At 46.4% G+C, this 18174-nt stretch overlaps 2 protein-coding genes across 2 annotated transcripts in view; one reads left to right on the top strand and one right to left on the bottom strand.

Annotated features, from left to right (window-relative positions):
* Positions 1-7341, top strand: part of man1b1b (mannosidase, alpha, class 1B, member 1b) — a 77964-nt gene extending 70623 nt beyond the window's left edge. The window contains exons 13-14 of the mRNA XM_072488265.1: positions 3262-3393; positions 4848-7341. Of these exons, the coding sequence (XP_072344366.1) occupies positions 3262-3393; positions 4848-5048 (333 nt within the window). The 3' untranslated portion in view covers positions 5049-7341. The remainder of the gene's footprint in view (positions 1-3261; positions 3394-4847) is intronic.
* The window catches only part of LOC140399100 (uncharacterized), a 115177-nt gene continuing 104327 nt past the window's right edge, over positions 7325-18174 (bottom strand). The window contains exons 8-12 of the mRNA XM_072488264.1: positions 10677-10795; positions 8015-8171; positions 7868-7932; positions 7717-7787; positions 7325-7613 (exon numbers count right to left, since the gene is read on the bottom strand). Coding sequence (XP_072344365.1) covers positions 7511-7613; positions 7717-7787; positions 7868-7932; positions 8015-8171; positions 10677-10795 — 515 coding nt within the window. The 3' untranslated portion in view covers positions 7325-7510. The remainder of the gene's footprint in view (positions 7614-7716; positions 7788-7867; positions 7933-8014; positions 8172-10676; positions 10796-18174) is intronic.

The raw sequence follows: 18174 nt of genomic DNA, 5'->3' as shown, positions 1-18174 counted from the left end.
CCTGTATGCTCCCAATCCCCTTTATCACCTCCTCCACCTCAATCCGTGCTCCCAGTCCCACCCTCTCCTGCTCCTCCACCTTCGGGAATTCCAGCCGATCTAGGAAATGCATCATTCCCTCCTTCCCTTCCGGGGGCTGAGCCTTATACAGCCTCTCGTAGAATGCCTTAAACACCCCGTTCACCCTCTCCGCTCCCCGTTCTATCTCACCTTCCTCATCCCTCACCCCACCTATCTCCCTCGCCTCTCCCCTCTTCCTCAGTTGTTGGGCCAGTAACCGGCTCGCCTTCTCTCCATACTCATACTGTACTCCTTGTGCCCTCCTCCACTGTGCTTCTGCCTTGCCCGTGGTCAGCAGGTCAAATTCCATATGTAGCCTTTGTCTTTCCCTGTACAGTACCACCTCCGGAGCCTCTGCATATTGCCTGTCTACCCTCCGAAGTTCTCTCAACAGTCGCTCCCTTTCTTTGCTCTCTTGCTTCCCTTTATGGGCCCTTATGGATATCAGTTCCCCTCTGACCACCGCCTTCAGCGCCTCCCAGACCACTCCTACCTGGACCTCTCCGTTATCATTAAGCTCCAGGTACCTTTTGATACACCCCCTCACCCTTAGACTTACCCCCTCATCCGCCAACAACCCCATATCCAATCTCCAGAGTGGGTGCTGCTCCTTTTCCTCTCCTACCTCCAGATCTGCCCAATGTGGAGCGTGCTCCGAAATGGCTATGGCCATGTACTCCGTCCCTGTCACCTTCGGAATCAGTGCCCTTCCCAGGACAAAAAAGTCTATCCGTGAATACACCTTGTGAACATGGGGAGAAAAATGAAAACTCCTTACTCCTAGGCCTAATAAATCTCCAGGGCCTACTCCTCCCATCTGCTCCATGAAGTCCTTAAGCACCTTGGCTGCTGCCGGCCTCCTCCCGGTCTTAGACCTAGACCGGTCCAGCCCTGGATCAAGCACCGTATTGAAGTCTCCCCCCATTACCAGCTTTCCCGCCTCCAGGTCCGGGATACGCCCCAGCATACGCTTCATGAAGTTTACATCATCCCAGTTCGGGGCGTATACGTTCACCAGAACCACCGCCTCCCCTTGCAATCTGCCACTCACCATCACATATCTACCCCCACTGTCCGCCACTATGGTCTTTGCCTCAAACAGTACCCGTTTCCCCACTAAAATAGCCACCCCCCTATTCTTCGCATCTAAGCCCGAATAGAACACCTGCCCCACCCATCCTTTACGTAGTCTAACCTGATCTGCCAGTTTCAGGTGCGTCTCCTGCAACATGACCACATCTGCCTTTAAGTTCTTTAGGTGTGCGAGTACCCGTGCCCTTTTAATCGGCCCATTCAGCCCTCTCACGTTCCACGTGATCAACCGGGTTGGGGGGCTCTTTACTCCCCCCCCCCCCCCCCCCCCATGTCGACTAGCCATCCCCTTTTCTAACCCAGCTCCTCACCCGGTTCCCACGTACCCGTATATCCCACCGACGGTGCTCTCCCGTCCCGACCACCCCGCCCCATAACAGCTCCCCCTTAGCTGCAACCCAGTTAACTCCCCCCCCCCCCCCCCCCCCCGCTAGATCCCTTTCTAGCGTAGTTGCACCCCCCATGTTGCTCCCAGAAGTCAGCAAACTCTGGCTGACCTCAGCTTCCCCCATTTGTCCTCGGCCCCTCATTGTGCGAGGCCCCCTCCTTCCTGCGTCCCCGTCACAATTACCATAGCGCGGGAGCAAAGCCCGCGTTTCCCACTCGGCCCCGCCCCTGATGGCGCAGTTCCCTTCCCCTTCCCTTCCCCTTTCCTTCCCACCGGCGTCCACAGTTCCCCATACTCCCTCCCCCCCCCCCCCCCCGAGGGGAAAAGAGAAAAGTTACAAAATTGAAAAAATTCTCCCCCCCCCCCCCCCTCCCTCGTCCCACATAATCACCCCACCACTTTATTACAGAAGCTTTTTCTCTCGGCAGACTATTCCAGCTTCTCGTCCACAATGGATGTCCACGCCTCTTCTGCCATCTCAAAGTAGTGGTGCTTCCCTTGGTGTGTGACCCACAGTCTCGCCGGCTGCAACATTCCAAATGTAACCTTTTTGTGGAGCACCGCCTTGGCCCGGTTGAAACTTGCCCTCCTTCTCGCCACCTCCGCACTCCAATCCTGGTACACGCGGATCACCGCATTCTCCCATCTGCAGCTCCGAGTTTTCTTCGCCCATCTTAGAACCATCTCTCTGTCATTGTAGCGGTGAAACCTCACCACTATGGCTCGAGGTATTTCTCCTGCCTTAGGTCTTCGCGCCAGAACTCGATAAGCTCCCTCCACCTCCAAAGTGCCCGTCGGGGCCTCCGATCCCATTAGCGAGTGAAGCATCGTGCTCACATATACCCCGACGTCCGCCCCCTCTCTGCCTTCGGGAAGACCCAAGACTCTTAAATTCTTCCTCCTCGAGTTATTCTCCAGGGCTTCCAACCTCTCCACACACCTTTTGTGCTGTGCCTCGTGCGTCTCTGTCCTTACCACCAGGCCCTGTATTTCATCCTCATTCTCCGCAGCCTTTGCCTTCACGACCCGAAGCTCCAACTCCTGGGTCCTCTGCGCCTCCTTTAGCCCTTCAATCGCCTGTAGCATCGGGGCCAACACCTCCTTCTTCAGCTCTTCCACACAGCGCCGCAGGAACTCTTGTTGCTCCGGGCCCCATACCGAACAGCCACCTTCCAACGCCATCTTGCTTCGAGCTTCCCTTCCTTGCCGCTGCTCCAGTGGATCTACTGCAATCCGGCCGCTATCCTCTCCTTTATCCATATTTATCCGGGGGGATTCCCTCCTATTTCACCGCACAATGATTTTGGCCGTTAAAAATTGCCGTTGGGGCTCCTAATAAGAGCCGAAAAGTCCGTTTCAACGGGAGGTGCCGAAACGTGCGACTTAGCTGGTCATCGCCGCACCCGGAAGCCTTACTGCATGTTTTTTTAATAACACTGCAACATCAAATATAATATATAACTATTTCCTACATTCACCATAGAGCCAACGATCATCACCTGTCTCTACTATGGCAATCTGCTTAACGATGTAATTGCCAAAGTATGTATTTGCTGATACATTGACAATTTGATTGGAATAAGTATGTCAGTTCAGTGTAAACATTAAATTTTGTCGCTTGTTCAGTGAAAGTCCTTATTTTTCACAAAGAAAACATGTGTACCTAGATGTATATGTCATTTTAAAGTATTGTTTCAGATAATTCTCAATCCTTTTGACAGCCTGCCGACAGACACAACCTTCTCAGGCCTGAGACAGTGGAAAGCCTTTTCTACATGTATAGATTTACACGGGATAAAAAATATCAGGACTGGGGCTGGCAAATTCTCCAAAACTTCAACAAGTACACCAGAGTGAGTTGTGATGTGATGACTTGGTTCTTCAGGTTTAAAATTGCTTTTCGGATTTCAAATATATTGGGGTAACATGCTGATCTGTCAGCCTTTTGTTTCGATCTAATAATGAACTTAACTTTGCTGATTTTGTGAATTAAAGATCAGAAAAGGAATTTATTTTTACAAAATGATTCCAGCCATGATTTTGATTTCTGTTCTAGATCTGTTGTGTATGTTAAAATGATTAAACTTACCCCTAATTTAATGTCAAAAGTCACTAAGACGTTTTCAAATACCCCTTACTTTTAGGGTTTATTTTTTATTTTAGTGCTGGTTGCAGCTTCCACCAGAAGCTTCTATTCCAGAATTTCCCAACACCTTGATAACTTGTGCGTAAGATACTTTGGGAATTTGTACCTTATTCCTGTAGTACAGGAGTTCGACCAGACTCTCCGGCAGTGCATCCTAAAGATTCGCTGTATAGAAAAGGTTTACCCTCCTATTACCTTTTGGTTATTTGGCCAGTGTAAATTGGTGTCCTATCCATTGCCCCTCATACTGTTCATTCCAATGCATGCTCCTTCCATGGCCACTGACCCAGGATGCACCATGGACATAACCCATATGGCACGGGTAGAACATCTGAGCGAAAATAAAACATCCATTCACACATCTTTATTTTAAAAAACTGCTGTTCCTACAGCCCTCTAAAAGTGTCAGACCTTTATGTATCAATAACAGAGGTTTCAAACACACCTCTTAATATTGTCCAAATAAGCATTGAGACATTGACAAAAAGATCATGGAAAGAAATACTTATAACCAATTAAATGTTATTAATCAAGCAGTGAACAATTTACTTCCGCTGTGAAAACAGAACCCCAGCTGAGATGATGTTTTTATTGGTTTGGCTCACTTGATCAGAGCATTTGGTTGGATGGAGAATATATGGGGCCATTGGGTTGGTTGGGGGACACATGAGTTGACATGGAAGGTACATTGGGGTGTGTGAAAGGGGTGAGGACTAGAAGTCTTTTCAGCACATCTTGGATGACTTCCCAGAGAACCAAGGCAGGCCTTCTAACCAGCCCACATTGGCACTTGCCTGTCTCTGTGGCTGCAGATGTTTAGTGGGCCTGACTCCATTTAGCACCTGCCTCTCCCACAGCCAAATTTGAATATCTGAACACACCTTTTAACCAAGGCAGATCTAGCAAGTTGGTAAATTTCCTAAATTGAGCTATTTGCCTTAGTAGCCAATACCCATGTCTCTGTAAAGCCTAGGATCCTGATTGAAGAACAGCAGGGTAGGACAGGCCAATATTTATACCAAAGGTCACACTACTAAAATGGATTATCTGGTCATTATTTCATTACTATTACAGCAGTGGGATGTATTTTGGGATGTCTTGAAATCATAAAAGGTGTTATATACATGCAAGTGAAATTTGGTCACTTCTGACTGTACACAGGTGGATACTGGAGGATACACTTCCATTAATAACGTGAGGAGTTCTGAGAACCCTGAACCCAGGGATAAAATGGAGAGCTTCTTTCTTGGAGAGACATTGAAGTATTTCTTTCTTCTATTTTCTGATGATTTCAACTTAATCAGCCTGGACAAATATATTTTTAATACCGAAGCACATATTCTTCCAATATGGACAACCTGATGATTGTTGGAATGATTTGAATGTTGTCTTAATTCTTGGCACATCTTGGTTGTGGGATCTTAGATGTCAGCTGGAGATAACCACTATGTGGAGGTTTTGTTCTACTTTGTATCGATCACTGTGAAAGTCCGAACCTACACAATGTGTAAAAAAAAAAAAATGTGAACGTAACAAAAACCATAAACCAGGGAACAAATACTTAAGTGAACTGTTGCACTCAAAATGGCCTGTTTCTACACTATAAAACTTGCTTATCACACGTTGCCTCCTGTCCATTCATTTGATTCCTTCCTGCCTTTCCAATTCAGTCCGATAGATGAGTATATATGGGTTTACATACTGCACATAGTATTTGTGAAGTTAATGCCTTCTACAAAATTAGTGGACAATAAGATTAGATGTCGATTCAGAGTTAATATCTTAACTCTTTATTTACATAGAATTTGCAGTGCAGGAGGCCATTCCGCCCATCGAATCTGCACCGGCCCTTGGAAAGAGCACCCTACTTACCCACACCTTCAGCCTATCCTAGTAACCCAACCTAATTTTGGACATTAAGGGCAATTCTGAATGGCCAAGCCACCTAACCTGCATATCTTTGGACTGTGGGAGGAAACCCACACATAAACTGGGAGAACGTGCAGACTCCACACAGACAGTGACCCAAGCCGGGACCTGTGGCTGAGAAGCAACAATGCTAACCAGTTACTAATGTAAAAAAAAGTGGTCCAAATACAGCTTCGCAGACAGGCTGGATTAACAAGAGTGAAATTCTTATAATTGCCATGGTCACATATGTTTAATATTCTCCTTGGGACAAATATAGACCAATCAAAATTCACATGATCATTATAGTCAAAATTCACATGATCATTATAGTCCAAAATATTGGTAAGTTAATAAATATAGTAAGAATTTTAATTAACTATATTTGCAATGGATGCAAGTGTGGAATATCGTACGAAAGGAAAAAATGCGGGTCCCAACTTTATTTATGACTTGTTTACTTATGAAGGGTAGTTAGCATAATCCATTAGACTAAATTTCTTGTTACCACAGCTGCTGTTCATCTAGATTCTTAAGTCTGATGCTAGTCTAACCCAACACTCTTTCCAGGGTTGTTTTTCTGTAAATAAAATGCTTATTCCACTTTTCTCTGCCATGCCTCAGGCTGGAGCTAGAACTGCATTTGAAATACATGAAATAATTTGGCAATACATTTTCAAAGTGATTTTAAGAGAGGCGCTGTTGCCTAAAAACATTTATTTTTTCTTGTACATCAAATAAAAGGATGTTTTAGCTGCATTTCAATTCAATGCTACTTTTATTGATTTAACCATATAGAAAGTTGGTCTGGTGGAGGAAGAAGGAATATGAGAGTATTTAAAATCTATTGTAAACGTATAACTTAGGAAACTAGCCATAATATTTCAGTTGCGCAATTTGTCCGAGGATCAGTAAACTAATTCAATCTTTGACAACTAATTGTAAAACTTGATTTGATGGCCTTTAAGATCAGAGCATTTTGAGTATACTAATGCCTGTTGTTTAGATCTTTAGATTTTATGCAACTAGTAACAAATGCTAATCTGATCTAGCTTGTTAATGCATGGATGATTTTGTGTACAGAAATCTTTACTTAATGATTCAATTTACATAATGTACTTGAAAAGATTACAGATTCGTTTAGAAGGTTACTGGGGGAGCTACTTTGGATTTATGTATGTTCACAACTTAAGATCCCCTTCCCAGTGAACCATTGAAATATTACTATGCTTAAAAGGGAAATTAAACTCGAGGAATAAGAGTTGTTTATCAGAAGTGTACTTCTGGAATGCAGGAATTGAACTCTTCAATGAGCTTAAAAAGTCAATGAAAAGTATAATGGGGCATAAATTTGCATAATGGTCAATTACTTCCTTTGAAATAAAGGATACATATATGTATTCCATTGTTAAATGCTGAAATATTTATCTAGAAAACTATTTAAAACATTGCCCTTTGGTAGAGCTATCCAATTAATTAATGCCCATCTCCTTTTGTAAAACTATTTTCTTTTACTTGGTTTCTGAATCATTAAATACTTCCAGTAGGTTTAAAAAATATATATATATAGCTTTTTAATTTAGATCAATCTGTTATGAGATGTTGGACAGGGCTTTATGTAATTTTGATGAGTTAGCTGACCTTTGCTTGCTTGTTTTTTCCCCCTTGTAGAAAACTTTGTAAATAAAGATGATTGTTCTGTAAATTGTTTATTTCAATTAAAACATGACAACTGTATAAAATTTTATTCAGTACCAGTGCAAATACAAAATTATTTTGTCTCTCCAACACTATTAGTTTGTCTCATACATTCCTAGTCTCATAATTTTTTTCAAACATTAACACAGCCAACAAAAACATCCTTTGCTTGTACACATTTTTGGTTCAACATTATCAGATGTCACATCTGACTTGTGTTAAACAAAACGAAGTTGATGATTTTTCACCCAGTCTCTAATGATGCTCAATTCCATTTTACGAATTACAGTAACAGATGGTGGATCTGCAGCATTAGTAGCTCTGAAAGAGGAAAATTAAAAATAGCTCAATGTGCCTAAACTAGGCAGTTTAAAAAGTGTTGATGGTAACTAATGCTTTAATTCCTACAACTCCCATCACATACCTCAGATCTAGATGATGTGCTGCTCCCTCTATAACTAAAGAAATAACTGAAGGATTCATGGTTTTGAGGATCTGTTTCATGAGAAAATATAATTACTGGGTTTTGCACTATACTCATCTGCATTTCAATCATTAGTGCAGGAGATACTTACACCACCATTTGCCCAGGGGTCCAAGTCACCATTGGAAAATATTATATTGCTTGCTGCTTTGTAATCTACAATATCAACATACTTGTGGTTAGATTAAAACTCAATACATCCAAAATAACGAAAAAGGAAAATGAAATGTGTTATTACCATCTCCCCAGTATTGGATTTTTAGCCATTCCGAATTTGGGTATACACCCCATTTACTGTGACAATAATTCCTCCTCATTGCTTCAGTAAACGGAATGGCAGGGAACATATCTGTCTCATTGTTACTTCCGAACAGCAGATTGATCTCTGTGCAAGCCTAGAAAAGTGTCAGAAATAGGATAATGAAGAAAAAGCTACTGAATTTAAACAGTTTTAAACCTTTTTCTTTCTCTACACTTAAATGCAGGGATTATAGACAGGATAAAATGAGTAGGTTAAGCATGTTAATAGTACTGTATCGAATGAGCTGAAAATTGTTCGCGTAGGAACAGAATATCAAAGGCTGTGTTTATTTGTACTACACTAGGGAGTATTTACTGCACATACACAAAGTGTCAGTTGCAATAAGTAGGTCTGTTACTTTATCATTTGCAATCAGACAGACGTCTTAAATTAAATTGAATTACAAACCGGTATTAGGGAGTATGTTAGGATTGACTGCTCCCCAAACTGTTTTCTTCATTTGTCAGTCATTATTGAAATTTCCATCAAATATATATTAGTATTGCTTTTCTAACTGGGTATTTGCAGAACTCCAAGAAGCAACAGGCATACACCAACTTGCATTATTTATTAATTTTTACTATTTTCTGTAAATTAATGTAATCTTCTCTTACATAAATAAACATTAAATAAAATCACTGCCCAATCTTACTCTCGGGTTAAGAGTCCCATAAACTACCACCTGGGGAATTGCCTTCACAAAGCCTTCCAACTTGCTACAGAAGGCTTGCACATAAATCTACAATAACAAATTTCATTTGTACACCTGAAGTGCATTGCAAATTCAATAAGTTTATCCCCAATAATAAAGCAGAAATCTGAAGGGGGATTTGATGCTCTGCTGCTGTGCGCAGGTCTCTGATGCTCCTGCCATCAAATGGAAAGGTATCCGGATCAGTGGCGGATGCATCAGAGGCCACACTGCGGACCGAGTACACCTGCTTTCGCTTGACCAACACAGTCAATCATACTTTGAGACATTGAGAGCAGCAGGTTTGATAGGAAACAGCTTTCCTGAGAGCTCAAGAAGTAAATTGTTCCCATATAAAACAAAACAGTCAAATCAAGACTAAGGCAAAGAATAATCATTAAAAGAATTTCAAAATAGGCCTTGTCGGAAAAGGCAGATGTGTGCGTGCATTCCTCAATGTCCGAGACTTGCACGACCAGCTACAATCAGGCACACAGGACAATATAGTTGATCTGAAACAAGTTCCGGCTAAGGTCATCAGAAAGTGAAGATCCACATGCACCTTAGCACATGCTGATTTTAACTGGAGAAAAGACTTGGGGTGGGATTCTCCCTCCCACGCCCCTGCCAGCAGCGGGATTCTCCGTCCCACCAGCCGGCCAATGGAGCTTCCCATTCTGGGCAGCGCCACACCATCAGGAAATCCCCGGGTTTGGGTGCGCTGCTGGCGCAATGGAGAATCCTGCCAGTGGAGAAACCTGCCCAGCGACTTTGAATTTAAATGCAGCTGTCAAGAGAGAGAGAAAAGTGATCCAGTCAAATCACTGAAGCCTACAGGAGAGAATAATATCCGTCACTATACAGTTTTCTTTCGGGGTACTTTCATATTACTCGAATTGCCCATGTGCGTACTAATTCTAAAACATCTTTGTGCCAGCTTTTTCAAAGGGTTACCCCTCCCATTAGTGCCATCGCCTGTAAGCTTTTCCTGTATCAAGTATTTATCCAATCCGCTTTCAACACCTTTTTAAACAGTGTTTGAAATCATAACCTGCTATGAAGATTTTCCCCCACCCTCATGTCCCTCAGATTCTTGTCAATTTACATTTACCCTTGCCAAAGGGAAACAGTTTCTCCTTACTATCGCCTTACTTTCTTTCACCTTTTGAACACCTCCATAATCATTGCTTAAAGAGAATAGCCCTAATTTCTCTCGTCTCTGAAGTCCGTCAGCTTTGGTACCATTCTGGTAAATTTCCTCTGCTATCCACTCAAAGGACTTGACAACTTTCCCATAGTAACGTGTCTAGAATATTCTAATTGTGAGCATTTGTTTAATAAAGGTTCAGCACGATTTCCTTTCTTATTTCCTGATTCATTTATTTAGAGCCAAGGATCCGTAAGCCTTTTAAAAAAGTTTTCGCAACGAATCCAGCCACCTTGTGTATACATTTATCATTCCCCTTTTAGTTTATATTGCCTTTTATTTTTCAGCTCAAAGTGAACAAAGAAGCCAAAAAAAAAGGTGAATACACAATTATTTTTGTGCAGGGGTGAATAACCTATAGGTCGATAAAAAGTACCATGGTTACTATTGTCTCAGACTCTTGGCATTGCAATCACCTGACTCAGAAACTCTGCTGGCCATGCAACATCTGAGGCATAGGATAGTGCACTCACCCAAAGACGACGGGTTGCACAGGGATACCTATTGGGGCCATACAGCAAGGTTGGGTAGGTAGCCAGTGCACTGCCGCAACCACAGAAAATTAAAGTCTACCCCCAAAGATGCTAACTGCTTAATCACTACATGACCAATATTTCACTGTATACTCAGAAGAGCCCTCACCAATTGTTTTAAGAAAAGCTGCACGATAAGTTTCATAAAGACATAAACAATGCTGGTACCTGAAAATCCCATGCTTGACTTGCAGAGCCCAAGCCACATCCTGTTGGATCGGAACAACGTATGTACTCAGTATAGATATCAAAGCATTTTTTGTTCCCAGTTGAATTATAAAACAAACCTGTTTAAAGAAAATTCAAACATTGAAAAAGTGACATTTAATTTACTTGATAACTTCTTCAACTGACCATTTTATTTGCAAGCCATGAGCAATTCAACTTACGGTGCCAGTTAACACATCTGAATTTCAGTCTTGTAGCATGTACAAAAAATGCCAATTATATTGTACAACAATGAATTTGAAAATTTTCAATCATTAGTGGAGCTAAGAAAGCTTCCATTTCTAACTAATCCATCAGGCATTTACCTCGATGATCAAAATATGAACTTAATTACATCATAGAAGACTATATGCAAGAACAGCAACCTGCTCAAGACCAATAAGCTCCCAGAATTTCACATAACAATAAAAATCAGAGAATTAAATGTGACCGGTTTGATCATTTCAAATACAGCATATTTGAAGTATATAGTAACAATGTACAATAACATATAACTTTATCCCATACAGCAGGAACTTCATTAATACAAATACATTATTTGGTTAAATGCTGGCATTAAAAATCTGGAGCTGTCCAGTTCTCAACATACAGATGACACAATTCATTTCAAATAATTGCCAGCTAGCTTTGTTAAGACCAAGTCCAAAACCAGTAGATAGGAAGGGGATGGACTCGGGAACATGAACATTTATTTTAAAGCCACTGGACCAGTTCAAGTAATCTGATTTTGATATTTGATTGTGAATCCTGTACCAATGAGGAAATTGGACAAACAGGAACAAAAACTGATTTTTCTCATGGAAGGTCACATTTCAGGGGCACGATCTTTCGGCCTCTGTGTCTAACTATGGACGGAGCGAGGCTGGTAAATCTCGCAAGTAGCCTCTCCCGCGAGATTTACCAGCCTCGTCACGCCTTGCAAGATCTAACAAGACATCACAATGTGGATCCTGCCCATTGAGGTCAAAACCCAGATTTGCCTAGTCAAGTGAGCCGGATCTACCTAGCGCCCGGGACCTAATGACCTCGCCTCAGAAATCCCGAGCAGGTGCTGTTTAGCACTAGTTTCCATAAACATGGACCATGCCTACCGGCACTTCAAGGGAGGCTCCTGGGCAATCTGGGGCCTGGGTGGTCAGGTTCTGGGCAGGTTGGTACCCTGACACTGCCATCCGGACAGCATAGCAATGCCACCTGGGAACCTGTAGTAATACCAGGTATTGCGGTACCTGAGAGGTGGATGACCATTGGTTAGACCCAGGAGTCTACCATTGGCTGATGTATGTAGCTCCGCCCTGAGAGGCAGAGTATAAGAAACGGTGCCGTCCCAGCAACCTTCACTTTCTGTATCGAAGCTGCTGGGGAAGAGTTCTAGCAGATTAAAGCCTTCAGTTATGAATCACTTCGTCTTGAGAGTAATTGATTGCGCATCAATTTAATCTGCTACAACTTAAGTTGGAAGGATGGATCTCCGTATCAAACCGGAGTGCCTTCAGCTCAGCCCCCACGCGGACAACTCTGCTGCTATTTGTAAACATTGGCTGGCGTGCTTTAAGGGCGACCTCGACACGGCCGCCGACACCCCCACGGAAGGACAAAAGATGCATCTCCTACGCTCACGGGTCAGCCCCGGGATCTACCCTCTTATCGAGGAGGCGGAGAATTATGCTGCCGCGATCGAGCTGCTAAACGGACATTATATCCGCCCTGTGAACCAGGTCTACGCTCGTCACCTGCTGGCGACTAGGCGGCAAAGCCGCGAGGAAAAGTTGGAAGATTTCTACCGGGCGCTGCTGGTGCTGGGCCGAAACTGTGGCTGCCCGCCAGTTTCGGGGAGCGAGCACACGGAACTTTTGATCAGGGTTCCTTTCGTGGCAGGTATGACCTCCCCCGATATCCGCCGAAGACTTCTAGAAAGGGACACTCTGGGACTTACTGAGGCACGGGCCCTGGCAGGTTCCATGGATGTTGCCTATAAAAACGCGCAGTCCTTTGCGCCCGAACGGGCGATGGCCCCCTGGGCTGCGTGGCACCCTGCAGCGGCAGCCCCACAGGCCTTCCCCCTGACCCCGCAAGCCTGCACGGCGTGACGGCTGGCTAATGCCGCCAGGCCCCGCTGTTTCTTCTGCGGGCAGGCGAATCATTCCCGCCCGCGCTGCCCGGCCCGCACCGCCGCCTGCAAAGGGTGCGGCAAGAAGGGCCACTTTGCGGCGGTGAGCCAGGCCCGCGGCATGGCCGCGGTCTCCAGCGACTATCGGCAACCCCCCCTTCAGGCCCCGACCGCCCAGCGCTCACCGCCACCCCCCTAGCCTAAGGCCACGTGCGACACGCGGGCACGGCCATTTTGCCCCCCGGACACCACGCTGGACGGCTGGGTGCCGCCATTTTGTCCTTCGCCACCGGACACCATGTGCGACCCATGGGTGACGCCATCTTGGATGGGGCCCCAGGCCCCCAGAACAGCCGACTACACGCTGCCCGACCAGATCCCTCAATTGCTTCAGCTGGCCTCGGTGATTCTGGACCAAAGTTAGCCCCGGACGCTTGCAACAGCTACAACGACGATCTCCATCAATGACCACGAGACGTCTTGCTTGATTGACTCTGGGAGCACGGAAAGCTTTGTTCACCCCGACACGGTAAGGCGCTGTTCTCTTGTCACCCATCCCGTAAATCAAAGGATCTCCCTGGCCTCCAGGTCACACTCGGTGGAGATAAAGGGGTTCTGCCTAGCGAACCTCACTGTCCAAGGCAGGGAATTCAACAATTTCCGCCTGTACATCCTGCCGCACCTCTGCGCAGCCACCCTCCTTGGGCTGGATTTCCAGTGCCATCTGCAAAGCCTGACCTTTAAATTCGGCGGCCCCATACCCCCCCTTACTGTCTGCGGCCTCGCGACCCTTAAGGTCGACCCGCCTTCCCTGTTTGCGAACCTCACCAACACCCTCTCACGGATTGCAAACCCGTCGCCACCAGGAGCAGACGGTACAGTGCCCAGGACCGACCTTTATCAGGTCTGAGGTCCAAAGGCTGCTCAGGGAAGGGGTCATTGAAGCGAGCAACAGTCCCTGGAGAGCTCAAGTAGTGGTGGTAAAGACCGGGGAGAAACATAGGATGGTCATCGACTACAGTCAGACCATCAACAGGTTTACGCAGCTGGATGCGTACCCTCCCCCACGTATAGGGGACCTGGTGAACAGGATCGCGCAATACAAGGTCTTCTCCACGGTGGATCTCAAGTCTGCCGACCACAAGCTACCCCTCCGTAATAGTGACCGCAAGTGCACTGCTTTCGAAGCAGACGGGCGGCTCTATCACTTTTTAAGGGTTCCCTTCAGTGTCACGAACGGGGTCTCAGTCTTCCAGCGAGAGATGGACCGAATGGTTGACCGGTACGGCTCACGCGCAACTTTCCCGTATCTGGATAACGTCACCATCTGCGGCCATGACCAGCAGGACCACGACACCAACCTCCGCAAATTTCTCCAGACCGTGAAAATCCTTAATTTGACATACAATAAGGATAAATGTGTGTTTAGCACCGACCGTCTAGCCATTCTAGGCTACGTAGTGTGAAGTGGAGTAATAGGCCCCGACCCTGAGCACATGCGCCCCCTCATGGAGTTCCCCCTCCCTCACTGCCCCAAGGCCCTAAAGTGCTGCCTCGGGTTCTTCAGCTATTATGCACAGTGGGTCCCCAATTACGCAGACAAAGCCCGATCCCTGATCCAGTCCACAACCTTCCCTCTGTCGATGGAGGCCCGCCAGGCCTTCAGCCGCATCAAAGCAGACATTGCAAAAGCCACGATGCGCGCCATCGACGAGACTCTCCCCTTCCAGGTCGAGAGCGATGTGTCCGACGTAGCTCTGGTGGCTACCCTCAACCAAGCGGGCAGGCCTGCGGCTTTCTTCTCCCGTACTCTTCATGCTTCCGAAATTCACCACTCCTCAGTCGAAAAGGAGGCCCACGCCATAGTAGAAGCTGTGCGACACTGGAGGCATTACCTGGCCGGCAGGAGATTCACTCTCCATGTTCGATAATGCACAACGGGGCAGATTAAGAACGACAAGATCTTGCGGTGGAGGATAGAACTCTTCACCTACAATTACGAGATCTTGTACCCTCCGGGGAAGCTAAACGAGCCTCCTGATGCCCTGTCCCGCGGCACTTGTGCCACCGCACAGGTGGACCGCCTCGCTCCCTCCACGAGGACGTCTGCCACCCGGGGGTCACTCGTTTTTTTCATTTTATCAAGACCCGCAACCTGCCCTACTCCATCGAGGAGGTCAGGACAGTCACCAGGGACTGCCAAATCTGCACGGAGTGCAAACCGCACTTCTACCGGCCAGAGTGGGCGCACCTGATAAAGGCTTCCCGTCCCTTTGAACGCCTCAGTATGGATTTCAAAGGCCCCCTCCTCTCCACCGACTGCAACACGTACTTCCTGAACGTGATTGACGAGTACTCCCGGTTCCCATTCGCCATCCCCTGCCCGGACATGACCACAACCACCGTCATCAAGGCCCTCCAGGGTATCTTTACATTGTTCGGTTTCCCCGCATACATTCACAGTGATAGGGGGTCCTCCTTTATGAGCGACGAACTGCGTCAATTCCTGCTCAGCAAGGGCTTCGCCTCGAGCAGGACGACAAGTTGCAACCCCCGGGGAAACGGGCAGGTAGAGAGGGAGAACGGAATGGTCTGGAAGACCATCCTGCTGGCCCTACGGTCCAGGAATCTCCCAGTCCCCGCTGGCAGGAAGTCCTCCCGGTGGCCCTCCACTCCATCCAGTCACTGCTCTGTACAACCACAAATCAGACACTTCATGAACGTCTCCTTGTTTTCCCCAGGAAGTCCTCCTCCGGGACCTCGCTCCCAACCTGGCTAGCGACACCCGACCCATCCTGCTTCGGAAACATGTGAGGGCGCACAAGTCGGACCCGTTGGTCGAGAGGGTCCACCTGCTGCACGCCAACCCCCAGTATGCCTACGTAGCGTTCCCTGACGGCCGCCAAGACACAGTCTCCCTTCGGGACCTGACGCCTGCCGGAACCCCACGCGCACCCTGTAGCCACGTAAAATGGCTGCGTCCCGATTAATTTGGCCAAAACCCGATTTAAAATGGCTAACCGGAAAGGCTGCTGGGAAAAGCAGGAAACAAGACAGAAACGGACAGCTGCAGACAGAATAGCATATTCGGCTCTGGGGAAGTTGGCCCAGATCGATACTCAGGGCTATTAACAGCCCATCCATCCAGACATCTGCAGTTTAATCAGCTATCCTCGGGAACAATTGCAACATATTAGCAATTGAATACCGGGCCAGACCTGTCGGCGCCTGCAATGGCCGAAACAAAGGCAGGTGAACGACCACCCCCCAATCGGGGAATCACCTCGCAATTGGACGTATCGAACCCAGTGATTGGGAACAAGTCCAATCACTTGGGACTCAGGGTCAAGGGCCGCCCCGGGAGGTGGGAAGCCCCTGGGCCCTATAAAGTGAGGGGCCTGCTCGAGACCGTCGCAAGAACAGCAACCGGCAACTGTAAGTTTTGAATCCAGCGATCGCTATCCGGTAAAGACTCCTAGCCATCGACCTGTAGCAGCCTTTTGAATCCCGCGGGCCAGATCCGATTGGATAAGCCATTTGTTTCCCTGACCTGGTGGGCTCTTCCTAAAGTTAAGTATTGGCCAGTAGTGATAGGTTTATTACATAGATAGTAGGATTATTGTGTAAACATTACTTGTTGTATATAATAAATGACCGTTGATTTCAATCTGACTAAGCGGTGTGCTGACTTATTAATCATAACTTGAACTTGAACCACGTGGCGGTATCAGAAAGATACCTGGCGACTCGTGAGCAAAGGTGACGTAATCAGAGCTAATAAACTAAGGCTAAAAAGAGACTGGAGGGTCAGTGCTCCCGCCGCTCCTGCCTAGGCCCGAACACACACCGACGCCCCCTACAGGCACTTTCCCCCCTGTCCACCTTTTGCCCCAACAGCCTAGGGGTGATGAAGCTGACAACATCACGCTCCCGGAATCGCAACCGCCGGGACCCCCATCAGAATCACCGACGAGGCCCAGACGCTCCAGAAGGATGACCAGGCCACCCGATCAACTGATTGCTGCACTATGAACACTTTGTTAATACCCTCGACATCACGGTACCTCCATAGCTGGTCATACCTTGCGAAGGGCGACTATTAACGCTGGCTATCACCCCGCCTGGCTCTTTTTTAACAGGGGGTAAATGTGGTAATACCAGATAGTGCGGTACCTGAGAGGTGGATGACCATTGGTTAGACCCAGGAGTCTACCATTGGCTGATGTACGTAGCTCCGCCCTGAGAGGCAGAGTATAAGAAACGGTGCCTTCATTTTCTGTGTCAAAGCTGCTGGGGAAGAGTTCTAGCAGATTAAAGCCTTTAGTTATGAATCACTTCATCTTGAGAGTAATTGATTGCGCATCAGAACCCTGGTAGTGCCACCCAGGTACTGCTAGTATGTCCAGGTGCCAGACTAGCAGTGCCAAGGTGGCATCATGCCCAAACTGGGGATTCAGCCTGGGGGTGCCCTCATATGAGATGGGGTGTGTGGGGGAGGCTCAATGACTCCCCTTATTGGTGAGTTGGTGGGGTCTGAAGCGCGCAGTGGGGTGTCCAGAGATTGGAGTACCATTTAAAAATGTCTCCCCTATCTCTTCCTGCCCTGGTGAGCAGCACTCATCAGTGCAGGAAATGGGACTAAGTGCGACCTTGGGGGAGGCGGGGTGAGGCTCTTCGCCAAGGCCCAGAAATGAAGCAGAGTCCCGTTTAATAGCAGGTCGTTCTCTGCGCCAGAAAAAAAACGGCTAAACGTGCTCGACACAGGACTGTTTCATTTCTGTTCAATCGCGCCCCTGCAAAGTTGACTCTGTTTCTCTGCACAGATGTTGCCAGATCTGCTGGGTATGTCCAGGATTTCATTTTTATAAATCATTTGTCTGCTCAAAAAACCCAGAAATTTCCAAATGATGAAAATGGATATGTAAATCCAAACAAAAGGTTGGCAGAAATCTAAAGAGGTCTGTAAACAAAAATAATTTTTCATTCAGCCCAAGATTAAATCAAACCATTTATGTTTACTCCAGTCCTTTTCTGGCAGCACTTCAATGAATAAAAATTACACTTTAAAAAGTAGCAAGGATTCTTTTCAAATGATTTAAACGGCTTTTATTTGCAAAAACATTATACAGGTATTTTTGACGTCTATAAAATAACCTATAGAATGTTGAATACAAGTTATGTTGGTCATATGACGTACACCTGAATGCTGATAACATTTCATTTGTAGAGTTAAACATTTGGACATGTCCAGGCAAGTACAGCTGACATTTTTATAATTGACTGAGATAAAGCACTACAGTACTGGAATCAAGCAGCAAGTTACGATAC

The sequence above is a fragment of the Scyliorhinus torazame genome, chromosome 22, assembly GCF_047496885.1.
Source record: "Scyliorhinus torazame isolate Kashiwa2021f chromosome 22, sScyTor2.1, whole genome shotgun sequence".
In the NCBI taxonomy this organism is placed as follows: domain Eukaryota; kingdom Metazoa; phylum Chordata; class Chondrichthyes; order Carcharhiniformes; family Scyliorhinidae; genus Scyliorhinus; species Scyliorhinus torazame.
Note: the sequence above shows the minus strand (reverse complement) of the source record. Positions and strands in the feature narration are given on the sequence as shown.